Source organism: Nerophis ophidion, linkage group LG10 (genome assembly GCF_033978795.1).
Source record: "Nerophis ophidion isolate RoL-2023_Sa linkage group LG10, RoL_Noph_v1.0, whole genome shotgun sequence".
NCBI classification, from domain to species: domain Eukaryota; kingdom Metazoa; phylum Chordata; class Actinopteri; order Syngnathiformes; family Syngnathidae; genus Nerophis; species Nerophis ophidion.
Genome location: NC_084620.1, coordinates 4,600,775 through 4,613,209, shown reverse-complemented (window position 1 = coordinate 4,613,209; position 12,435 = coordinate 4,600,775). Strand labels below are relative to the sequence as shown.

At 41.2% G+C, this 12,435-nt stretch overlaps 1 protein-coding gene across 1 annotated transcript in view; it reads right to left on the bottom strand.

Annotated features, from left to right (window-relative positions):
* The window catches only part of mybpc1 (myosin binding protein C1), a 53,158-nt gene extending 42,837 nt beyond the window's left edge, over window positions 1-10,321 (bottom strand). The window contains exons 1-5 of the mRNA XM_061912125.1: window positions 10,211-10,321; window positions 7,868-8,016; window positions 3,221-3,338; window positions 2,857-2,905; window positions 1,586-1,642 (exon numbers count right to left, since the gene is read on the bottom strand). Coding sequence (XP_061768109.1) covers window positions 1,586-1,642; window positions 2,857-2,905; window positions 3,221-3,338; window positions 7,868-8,016; window positions 10,211-10,238 — 401 coding nt within the window. The 5' untranslated portion in view covers window positions 10,239-10,321. The remainder of the gene's footprint in view (window positions 1-1,585; window positions 1,643-2,856; window positions 2,906-3,220; window positions 3,339-7,867; window positions 8,017-10,210) is intronic.
* Window positions 10,322-12,435: the final 2,114 nt, after the last annotated feature.

The following is a 12,435-nucleotide window of genomic DNA, read 5'->3' as shown; positions in this document are numbered from 1 at the left end:
TTAAATTCCCCTTTGGGATTGTAATAGAGATCCGTCTGGATTCATGAACTTAATTCTAAACATTTTTCAGGAAAAAAATAAATCCTTCACATCAATATTTATGGAACATGTCCACAAAAAATCTTGCTGTCAACACTGAATATTGCATGGTTGCATTTCTTTTTACAGTTTATAAACTTACATTCATATTTTGTTGAAATATTATCCAATAAATATATTTATAAAGGATTTTTGAATTGTTGCTATTTTTAGAATATTTTTAAAAAATCTCTTGTACCCCTTGGCATACTTCCAAGTACCCCCAGGGGTACGCGTACCTTCATTTAAGAACCACCGTCCTAGAGTATCTGTCCATCTATTCTCTACCGCTGGTCCCTCTCGGGGGCGCGGGGGGGTGCTGTAGCCTAACCCAGCTGCATTCGGGCGGAAGGCGACGTACACCCTGGACAAGTCGTAATCTCCTAGAGCAGTGGTTCTCAATTTTTTTCACCATGTATCACTTCAGAAAACACTTGGCTCTCAAAGTACCACCAAAATGACCAGGATTAAAATACAGTAGCGCAATAGGCCTAAGTATTCATTACAAACAAAGCAGAGGTTTTTTTTTTAACCAGTTAAATTAATATTTTTAACCACTGAGTTTAAAGTGTAACACTGTGTTTGAATATTTGTTTAAGTGATTCTTTGGCGCATAACTTGATGGAGCCTGCATATCACACAGTTGGAGAATCACTGTCTTAGAGGTTATGCTTTAGGTTAGTGAGATTATTCCTTTTGGCCCATCCCTTTGTTTGATTCTCATTCCATTGATAAGATGCTTGGACAGTGTTAGACTTTGAAGTTGTCTGTTAAATTGTTATGGTAGTGAGATCCAGGTTAGCGTGTTCATTACAACATTCAGTCAGTTCTTTCAAGGACATTTTTGCAAATGTCTGAAAGTACAAACAAGCGCAAACAAGTATTATTTCATTCTCTTCTTGTTTTTTTTTTTTTCCATCCGTTTATTTTCAGGCAATTACATGGAAGGCTGAAATAAACATGGCTATGTTTGCCTTATATTTCTCACTAGAAATAAAATGTAGCGGTAACACTATTTTCCCGCATCAATTCCCTGTGGCTCCCTTATGCGTCATTAATGATCCAAAACAGCGAAGGACTGTTTCCATCATGGCAGAATGCAGGGGGAGCCGATCGGAATGCTGCCTTCAAATGAAGTGTTACCGAACTACAGTAGGCCAACACTCTCGTTTGTATAACTCGGTGCTACAAGTCATGCTGGGGACTCTACAGGATTACAGTACTCACCCGCAGTAAGGTCTAATAGTTTTACTACTTATGGTTTTCTTTCTACTAACCTTTGATTTCTGAATATGTAGGGGAGAAGAAGAGACAAGCCCAAAATAAATGGATCATTTATCGAGCTTTTGGCTTAGCTTAAACTCAATAAGCCACTTTGGCCAGGAAGCATTTTGTACACTGGCATCATATGGCCTTCTTAAATGATTCGAAAGGATGCAGATCCGCAAAAAAAAAAAAAAAAAGCACTGAATGATTAGTGGAAGGGGCAACATCCACTGAGTCTCACCTATGTTTAAGTAGAGCACTAAAGTCAAGCTCCCCTGCATCTTCTTGGCCTTCACTGCTGTTGTTAACAAGGAGAGATTAATAAGGATTTCATGAAAAGATACAACAGTCACTGGTCAACAATGCTTACACGAGCAACACAAAGCAAACGTCAATCAGTGTATTAGCTCGGGGCTAACAAGTGATTGGTGCTTACACAAAAAGACAATCTGTGAGTTTCAGGTAGAAGTCCAAAAACAAGGCGTCTTTGTGTAAGACATTCGCCGCCGCGTCCCAGGTCATATTGCGTCAACACTGCGATGGCGCAACGATACCGGGATGCTTTGCATTGCTTTCCAAACACATTGTTTGAGGGTGTTTTAATATGTGTGATGATATATCTGGTGTCAATTATAGGTCAGTTGCTTTCTGTTTTGCATACAGAATATACTTTTGGAGGCATTCGATCAACCGCAAATGGACTGTTCAGTTTGTCTAAGAAGACCTTTCGCCTCTTGTCTGAGCAAGCTTCATCAGTTCATGCTCACAGACTTTGGGTTGGTCGGACTAGATCTGACGGCCAATTCAGATTTTTTTGTTGAGTCCGATTTTTTTATGTGGTTGTTCACATTGCTAAAAATATCCGATTTCTATATATGTCTACTAATATGAATGTAATGCGCCCGTGAGCTGACCCGTTTTAAGTAAACAGGGCTCTAATTGTAGTAGATCTTAGTCGTGGCGCATCTGTGGAAGTTTCAAGGAATTTTCTTAACCAAACTTCTTGGCGTAGGACCTATGTGTCATAGTCAAGGCCATAGAATGAATTATCTACATCAGTGGTCCCCAAACTCGATTGGTACCGGGCCGCAGAATAATTTTTTTATACATTTTATTTTTTTTTAATTAAAAAAAATAAAAAATATATATATATTTTTTTGTTAAATCAACATAATAAACACAAGATACACTTACAATTAGTGCACCAACCCATAAAATCCCAAAAATGATTCCTCTGCTCACTTCTCCCCTCACCTCCCAGCGGGGGTCGAGGGTGATGGGTCAAATACAGAGAATAATTTCGACAATCATTGGTACTTTAACTTTAATGAAGCTTGCTCAGATGACTGGCGAAAAGTGTTCTATGACAAACTGAACAGTCCAGGTGTAAGCGATTGAATGCCCTGAGAATACAATGATCTGGATGAATGAGAAGATTCATAGACATACAGAATATTGTATACTATATTTTCTGATGCTCTCTCTCTACTTGATTTGTTATTCTTTCGTTACCTCCTTTTGAAAGCTGATCTGATATCAATACTCTGTGACGGTCCGGCCTCTGGAAGAGAGCAACAAACATTCATTTGCACAGTCCGCGTTTTGGTGTATCTTTCGGTCGTTGATGTTGGTTTTCATGAACGGGAAATGAAAAACAACTACAACAAAGAAACGATTGGTTTATAGTAGGGATGTAACTGTATCGTCAACATTCTTGACTGTATCAAACAAGAACTTGGAGTACTCCGGTCAGTGGAGTTTTCAAGTTCAAAATGAAGCTCACATGTTTTTTTTTCAATTCCCATTCATGAAAAGAATTCAACGAACAATTCATGCGCTGACCGTCGTGCAAGACAGACGTCCTGTTTTGACAAACCTTTCACTTCCAGGTCGAAGGAGCAGCTGTCAAACTTGTCCTTGTAGGTCACCTCGCATCTGTAATTGCCCGCATAATTTTCTTTGGCCTTGATGATGTGCATCTCAAAAGTGTGCATCTGTGAGGAAGTGTGTTAAGTTTCAGTCCTCAAGGATTTTTGTGGCCCTAAACATCATGTAGTTTCTGGACTCATTTTGGTGTTGAATGCCACTTTTGTGTGATTTGATGTGCTGCTACAACCGCATATACTGCACAGTAGGGCCTGATCTACTAAGATCCCAAATACCATGCGCTAAAAAGCATGTAAAAACTTTAACACTGCGTATACTATAAGTGGGTGTGTTGCAAGTGATCTACTAAGACTGCGTAAGCAATTGATAACAAGTTCAAAAGTGCTGCCAATTGCAATATTTCATTGATGGGCCGTCACCTTGGAGACACTCCTATTTTGCACACTTGTTGTGTTTGTGTAGAGGAAAATGCAGCACACACTGTAAAAAAATAAATAAAAAAAAGTAAAAAGCTGGCAGCCTAGTTGCCAGCATTTTAGCGGAAAATTAAAGTAAATGAGAATCAGCACCTCCAAGTCCGAGTCCATGGTTCTCGCCCGGAAAAGGGTGGAGTGCCATCTCCGGGTTGGGGAGGAGACCCTGCCCCAAGTGGAGGAGTTCAAGTACCTAGGAGTCTTGTTCAGGAGTGAGGGAAGAGTGGATCGTGAGATCGACAGGCGGATCGGTGCAGCGTCTTCAGTAATGCGGACGTTGTATCGATCCGTTGTGGTGAAGAAGGAGCTGAGCCGGAAGGCAAAGCTCTCAATTTACCGGTCGATCTACGTTCCCATCCTCACCTATGGTCATGAGCTTTGGGTCATGACCGAAAGGATAAGATCACGGGTACAAGCGGCCGAAATGAGTTTCCTCCGCCGTGTGGCGGGGCTCTCCCTTAGAGATAGGGTGAGAAGCTCTGCCATCCGGGAGGAGCTCAACGTAAAGCCGCTGCTCCTCCACATGGAGAGGAGCCAGATGAGGTGGTTCGGGCATCTGGTCAGGATGCCACGCGAACGCCTCCCTAGGGAGGTGTTTAGGGCACGTCCAGCTGGTAGGAGGCCACGGGGAAGACCCAGGACACGTTGGGAAGACTATGTCTCCCGGCTGGCCTGGGAACGCCTCGGGATCCCCCGGGAAGAGCGGGACGAAGTGGCTGGAGAGAGGGAAGTCTGGGCTTCCCTGCTTAGGCTGCTGCCCCCGCGACCCGACCTCGGATAAGCGGAAGATGATGGATGGATGGATGGATTAAAGTAAATGGAAAAAAACTACTACAGTGGGGCAAAAAAGTATTTAGTCAGCCAGCGATTGTGCAAGTTCTCCCACTTAAAATGATGACAGAGGTTTGTAATTTTCATCATAGGTACACTTCAACTGTGAGAGACAGAATGTGAAGAAAACAAATCCAGGAATTTGCATTGTAGGAATTTTAAAGAATTGATTTGTAAATTATGGTGGAAAATTAGTATTTGGTCAACCATTCAAAGCTCTCACTGATGGAAGGAGGTTTTGGCTCCAAATCTCACGATACATGGCCCCATTCATCCTTTCTGTCACGTCTGTAAATCTGGTTTTATGTTTGATCATGTTTCGTTTTGTTTTCTGGACTCTTGTTCCGTTTTTTCACTTGCTGGTTTGTTTTTGTTACCATGACAACTCATTGCTTTTCACCTTGCCCTGCTAGTCACGCCCATGCCCTCAGTCCCGCACCTGTTCCTAATTATCACAGCCACTACTTAAGTCATTTTCTTTCTGTCCATCAGTCTGGGAACATTAACTTTCATTGCATTCTACAACCTTTGCTGCTCATTGCTCCATGCCATTGATCCCCTGCCACGCACCTTGTTGTTTATGCCTCCTGTTTTTGTATGTAAGTTTTTTGTTATTAATTATGTTTTTGATAGTATCTTTAGGTTGTTTTGTAGATTGTATTGCCATTGTGCTGTTTTTGTTCTAAGTTTTAGCATAGATTATTATCCGCCATCAAGCGTGCTTTTTGTTTTGCCTTTTTTTGTATTTTGAGTATAATTAAAACTATGTACCTGAATTCTCGCCTGGCTCGTCCTGTAATCCCTCTGCGTCGAAGGAGCACAAACAATCAAAACCAGGTCTGACACTTTCCTTAACACGGATCAATCGTCCTGTCCCCTCAGCAGAAAAACAGCCCCAAACCATGATGTTTCCGCCACCATGCTTCACAGTAGGGATGGTGTTCTTGGGATGCAACTCGGTATTCTTCTTCCTCCAAACACGTCGAGTTGAGTTTATACCAAAATGGATACATGGATGATACAGCAGAGGATTGGGAGAATGTCATGTGGTCAGATGAAACCAAAATAGAACTTTTTGGTTTAAACTCAACTCGTCGTGTTTGGAGGAAGAAGAATACTGAGTTGCATCCCAAGAACACCATACCTACTGTGAAGCATGGGGGTGGAAACATCATGCTTTGGGGCTGTTTTTCTGCTAAGGGGACAGGACGATTGATCCGTGTTAAGGAAAGAATGAATGGGGCCATGTATCGTGAGATTTTGAGCCAAAACCTCCTTCCATCAGTGAGAGCTTTGAATGGTTGACCAAATACTTATTTTCCACCATAATTTACAAATAAATTATTTAAAATTCCTACAATGTGAATTCCTGGATTTTTTTTTTCACATTCTGTCTCTCACAGTTGAAGTGTACCTATGATAAAAATTACAGACCTCTGTCATCATTTTAAGTGGGAGAACTTGCACAATCGGTGGCTGACTAAATATTTATTTGCCCCACTGTATATGGTTGTTTTTTTTTTACAGTGCATTAATGTAAAAAACAGTATAGTACCACTTTTGGGTTTGTTTTGGGTAAAATTCTTGCAAGTAAGCTGCTAGTTTTTTATTTTTTTACTGTGAAATCTATTTACTGTTTTACAGTGGATAAATATAACTTCTACCAACTTTTATGGGCTATATTGGAGTGCGATGTAGACAAACAGAAACCAATTGTTAACACGCCAAAGGTGCACTCTGAAAAGTAGCGGGATGTTGTAATAGTGTGTCTGGATTGAAATGCCATCCATCTTTTTCCACTTATCCGAAGTCAGGTCACGTAGGCAGCAGCCTAAGCAGAGAGGCCCAGACTTCCCTCTCCCCAGCTAGAACCAAATGCATGCTATAATTTTTTTTTCTTTCCAGAGTGATATACCATAGGAGGTTTCTCCTATGGTATATCACCGGAAAAGGGTGGAGTGCCATCTCCGGGTTGGGGAGGAGACCCTGCCCCAAGTGGAGGAGTTCAAGTACCTAGGAGTCTTGTTCACGAGTGGGGGAAGAGTGGATCGTGAGATCGACAGGCGGATCGGTGCGGCGTCTTCAGTAATGCGGACGTTGTACCGATCCGTTGTGGTGAAGAAGGAGCTGAGCCAGAAGGCAAAGCTCTCAATTTACCGGTCGATCTACGTTCCCATCCTCACCTATGGTCATGAGCTCTGGGTCATGACCGAAAGGATAAGATCACGGGTACAAGCGGCCGAAATGAGTTTCCTCCGCCGGGTGGCGGGGCTCTCCCTTAGAGATAGGGTGAGAAGCGTAAAGCCGCTGCTCCTCCACATGGAGAGGAGCCAGATGAGGTGGTTCGGGCATCTGGTCAGGATGCCACCCGAACGCCTCCCTAGGGAGGTGTTTAGGGCACGTCCAGCTGGTAGGAGGCCACGGGGAAGACCCAGGACACGTTGGGAAGACTATGTCTCCCGGCTGGCCTGGGAACGCCTCGGGATCCCCCGGGAAGAGCTAGACGAAGTGGCTGGAGAGAGGGAAGTCTGGGCTTCCCTGCTTAGGCTGCTGCCCCCGCGACCCAACCTCGGATAAGCGGAAGATGATGGATGGATGGATGGATGGTTTCTCCTCTGGTATATTGTTAATGCACTGTATCTCATATAAAAAAAAAAAACGCTTTTACAAAAATGGCGGCAGACACCACAACAAACCAATTTAATTTGTTTTAATAGGAATAGATATGTCTAATATTTTTGTTTTTTAATAAGTTTACATGCACACGGACGGCAGATTCTCTCCATTGTATCGCGTAACTGCGCCAATTTGCATGTACATTCATAACGTGCTACATATTTTGGTTTTAGTCTTGATAAATCATACTGTGACTGCTAAATGATTATATTTGCGTCTCCTCCTCCCAGTATTGTGGGTATTCTGATCATTTGTATATATTTTCCATACAAATGAAGACATGCTCTCTATTTTGATCATTTTTAAGTCACACAATTCTCAGTGCAGAAGCTTCGTAGCTTGCTTGCACTGTCAATTTTGCACGTGTTTTAGGAAATGCAAACCTTTTAGTAGAGCAGGCCCATAGTGTTTATAGAACTGTTTTTATTTGACGGTTTTTACTCTTGAGCATAGGCGCCAATAGACATTTCTGCCAGTGGGTGCTCGAACGGGCGATAAATCTGACGCTACTTTTCTGGGCATGCGCGTTTTTTTCTTGGTGGTGAAAAAGAATTTGCCGTCAATCCCACATGGGTGCTCGGCATTGTCCGTGAGGGCTCGGGCCCTGAAGCACCTACGGGATCGGCGCCTATGCTCTTGAGGATGAGTCTTGGTACCTTGGTGACGCGGTCAAAGGTCTCTTTGAGCTGCAAGTGCTTCCCCGTCTTGCTGGCCAGGTCCATCCATTTCCCCTTAAACCACTTGATGGTGGGTTTGCGGAGAAGATCTTTGGCCTCCACCTTGGCCACAAAAGTGATGTCCCCACCTTTGTCGCAGAGCAGAAACAAGTATTTTACTACAGACTGCCTTAGCAAATTGTTTGGTAATAATTGGGGCGGTGTCCTGATTATCTGGTATCAGATCTGATCGGATAATATCGACCTACATCTAAAACGTCCGATATAAGAACTCCGATACAAGCGGTGTGCACTGCTGCCGCTAACGTGTCTTCTCGCTAGCTTAACAGACGGATAACAGATTGTCATTTGAGAGCCTTTACTTCAAAACACTGTTAAGATGAACACACAGATATACAGCAAGTCAATGTAACTTACATATATAAAAAATATATTCACTGTGACATTGAAAAATAGAAGAAATGCCTTAAAACAAATGCTATACACATTAGCATTAAAAATTGTACATTGCAATTTCAACACCTTCAAATTTGTTAATGAAAACTACAACTAAGATGCACGTTACAATTAAACTGATGATGCGTGATAAGTACCATACTTACAGTATAAACACTTTGTCGGACTCTACTGGCATATTCAACTTAATGGCAAAGACTACTTCCAGAGTACAGCAACACACCTTGGACAGACTGAAATGAATGAGACTCAGAAGTGTAAGAAAACCAGACTTAACAACGAAGTAGTACACTCTCCAATTTAGTTTTAATTTTCCTGAGTGAACTCTCCTGAAGGAATCAATAAAGTACTATCTATCCATCTATCTATCTATCTATCTATCTGAGACTCCTCTCAAGCACTTCTATCGAGCACACATCATCTTTTTCTAACGTGCTGATCGATACCCGTATCGGCCAATAGTCAAGGCTGCAATATTGATATCGTAAGTAAAAAGGTTGTATCAGGACACTCTTAGTATTCCCAGAATTCCTTGCATTACATTGTTTAGAGCAGGGGTCACCAACCTTTTTGAAACCAAAAGTCACTCTTGGGTACTGATTAATGCGAAGGGCTACCAGTTTGATACACACTTAAATAAATTGCCAGAAATAGCCCATTTGCTCAATTTACCTTTAACTCTGTTATTGTCAATAATTTATGATTTTTATCTTTGTGGAAACACTGATCATCTTAATTATTTCTCACAATAAATACATATGGAAACAGATAAATATATATTTAAAAAAATGGGTATTTCTGTCATTCCGTCGTACATTTTTTTTCCTTCTGCGGAAGTTTTTTTTGTAAAGAATAAATGATGAAAAAAACACTTAATTGAACGGTTTGAAAGAGGAGAAAACACGAAAAAAATTAAAATTAAATTTTGAAACATATTTCATCTTCAATTTAAACTCTCTAAAATTCAAAATTCAACCGAAAAAAAGAAGAGAAAAACTAGCTAATTCGAATCTTTTAAAAAAATGTAAAAAAGGATTTATGTAACATCATTAGTAATTTTTCCTGATTAAGATTAATTTTAAAATTTTGATGACATGTTTTAAATAGGTTGAAATCCTATCTGCACTTTGTTAGAATATATAACAAATTGGACCAAGCTATATTTCTAACAAAGACAAATCATTATATCTTCTAGATTTTCCAGAACAAAAATTTAAAAAAAAATTCAAAAGACCTTGAAATAAGATTTAAATTTTATTCTACAGATTTTCTAGATTTGCCAGAATATATTTTTTTTAATTTTAATCATAATAAGTTTGAAGAAATATTTCACAAATATCCTTCGTCGAAGAAACAGAAGCTAAAATGAAGAATTAAATTAAAATGTATTTATTATTCTTTACAATAAAAAAAAAAAATTACTTGAACATTGTTTTAAATTGTCAGGAAAGAAAAAAACCCTAAAATAATTTTTAAGGTTGTATTTTTTCTCTAAAATTGTCTTTCTGAAAGTTATAAGATGCAAAGTAAAAAAATCATGTATTTAAACAAGTGAGGACCGAGTCTTTAAAATATTTTTTGGGGATTTTCAAATTCTATTTGAGTTTTGTCTCTCTTAGAATTAAAAATGTTGAGTAAAGTGAGACCAGCTTGCTAGTACATAAATAAAATTTAAAAAATAGAGGCAGCTCACTGGTAAGTGCTGCTATTTGAGCAATTTTTAGAACAGGCCAGCGGGCGACTCATCTGGTCCTTACGGGCGTTGGTGACCCCTGGTTTAGAGTGTGAGTTGACAACTAGCCAGTGCTTGTTCTTGAAGAACCCCTCGGCCGGTCTGCATGGTTCTACTGAGGTCTCTTTGCTTACCGACGACCACCGTGCCACTTTTGGGCATCTCCAAGAGCAGGGTGGACTGCGGCGGGTTGTCAATGGGCTTGTCCAGTTCCTCGGGGGCCTGGGACTCTCCCAAAGACCACACTGGTCGTTGAGGAAAAACACATAAATGAAACAGTGCAATGCTAGACTTTTTTTTTTTTTTAAAGGGCGGGGGAAAAAAACAACATTACGAACACCCGCCTTTTGTACTGTTAAGTCTGGCCACATGAAGACACACACCTGGACACATTTGCTCACTTTTATCAGCAGCAGTTGAAGCTCTTTGCAACATTGAAAGCACGAGGAAACAAAAAGGGGTAAAAACTTACTTTACGTGACCTCCAACAGGGACAAAGGAAGATATGTGTTCCTCTTTACATGACTGATATATACACCCTACGTATTCCCCCAAAAATACTCTAGGCGCTGTTTCTCCCGCTCAATTACCTGAGTCTTTCCTCTCGAAGGCCGTAATGGAGACTCTATCATCTAAATAAAGACAAAGAAAGATTTACAGCATATTGGCGAGAATAGTACTGTAAAGTCCGCTGGAGCAAGCACACGCCAACGCAAACGAAGACAAACGATTAGTTTTTAGAGAGTTTGAAAAGTGGACAGTATCTGCACCTCGAGGGAGAACTGCACTGTGTTGGGAATTTTGCCCACAATCCTTATGTGAGACGATTATTATACACACTGCAAAATAGAGGAAGGATAAAAAGACTGCATTTTAGGGGGAAAAATGCAAAAAAGAGTGATATTATCTGTCCATGCAGTTAGTCAATTTTACTTGATAAGACTTTATAAATTAAGTTGTGTATATCTAGAAATTGACTTTTTTTTTTTTTTTTTTTGGGGACGGCGTGGCGCAGTGGTAGAGTGGCTGTGCGCAACCCGAGGGGCCCTGGTTCAAATCCCACCTAGTACCAACTTCGTCACGTCCGTTGTGTCCTGAGCAAGACACTTCGCCCTTGCTCCTGATGGGTGCTGGTTGGCGCCTTGCATGGCAGCTCCCTCCATCAGTGTGTGACTGTGTGTGTGAATGGGTAAATGTGGAAGTAGTGTCAAAGCGCTTTGAGTACCTTGAAGGTAGAAAAGCGCTATACAAGTACAACCCATTTATCTTGTAATGTAATGTAATAATCTGGTCATTTTGAACATTACTGAAAATTATTTCCAGGAATGTCCACAACCATACCATGAATTGATTAACGTGAACCCCAACTTAAACAAGTTGAAAAACGTATTCGGGTGTTACCATTTAGTGGTCAATTGTACGGAATATGTACTGTACTGTGCAATCTACTAATAAAGTCTCAACAACATAGAGAGGACTTTCCATTCACGAGAGCCACGGGGCGTTATCATGTAGCACTATGGCGAAACATTTCAAAAAGGAACATAAAACAGTGACTTACAACGTCACTGTGTTGCCGACGGGTGGGATGGTTGTATGTTTCAGCACTTGCACTGTCTCTTTTAGCTGCTAAATTCAAAATAATCCTCACTTCCCGGATAAACAAATAAATATTCCTTGCGATGTTGCAATGGTCTTACGCTGCATGCCATTTGTTGAAAGCCAAAAACCTACACAGTGGCCTAGTGGTTAGAGAATCCACCCTGAGATCGGTAGGTTGTGAGTTCAAACCCCCGGCTGAGTCATACCAAAGATTATAAAAAATGGGACCCATTACCTCCCTGGTTTGGACTCAGCATTAAGGGTTGGAATGGGGGGTTAAATCACCAAAATGTATTCCCGGGCGTGGCCACTGCTGCTGCCCACAACTCCCCTCACTTCCCAGGGGGGGAAACAAGGGTGATGGGTCAAATGCAGAGAATAATTTCGCCACACCTATTGTGTGTGTGTGTGACAATAATTGGTACTTTTAACTTATTAAATATCAATTTTTTTGGGGGGGGGGGGCGGCGTGGCGCAGTGGGAGACTGGCCGTGCGCAACCCGAGGGTCCCTGGTTCAATCCCCACCTAGAACCAACCTCGTCACGTCCGTTGTGTCCTGAGCAAGACACTTCACCGTTGCTCCTGATGGGTGCTGGTTGGCGCCTTGCATGGCAGCTCCCCCCATCAGTGTGTGAATGTGTGTGTGAATGGGTAAATGTGGAAGTAGTGTCAAAGCGCTTTGAGTACCTTGAAGGTAGAAAAGCGCTATACAAGTACAACCCATTTATCATGTAATGTAATGTAATAATCAGGTCA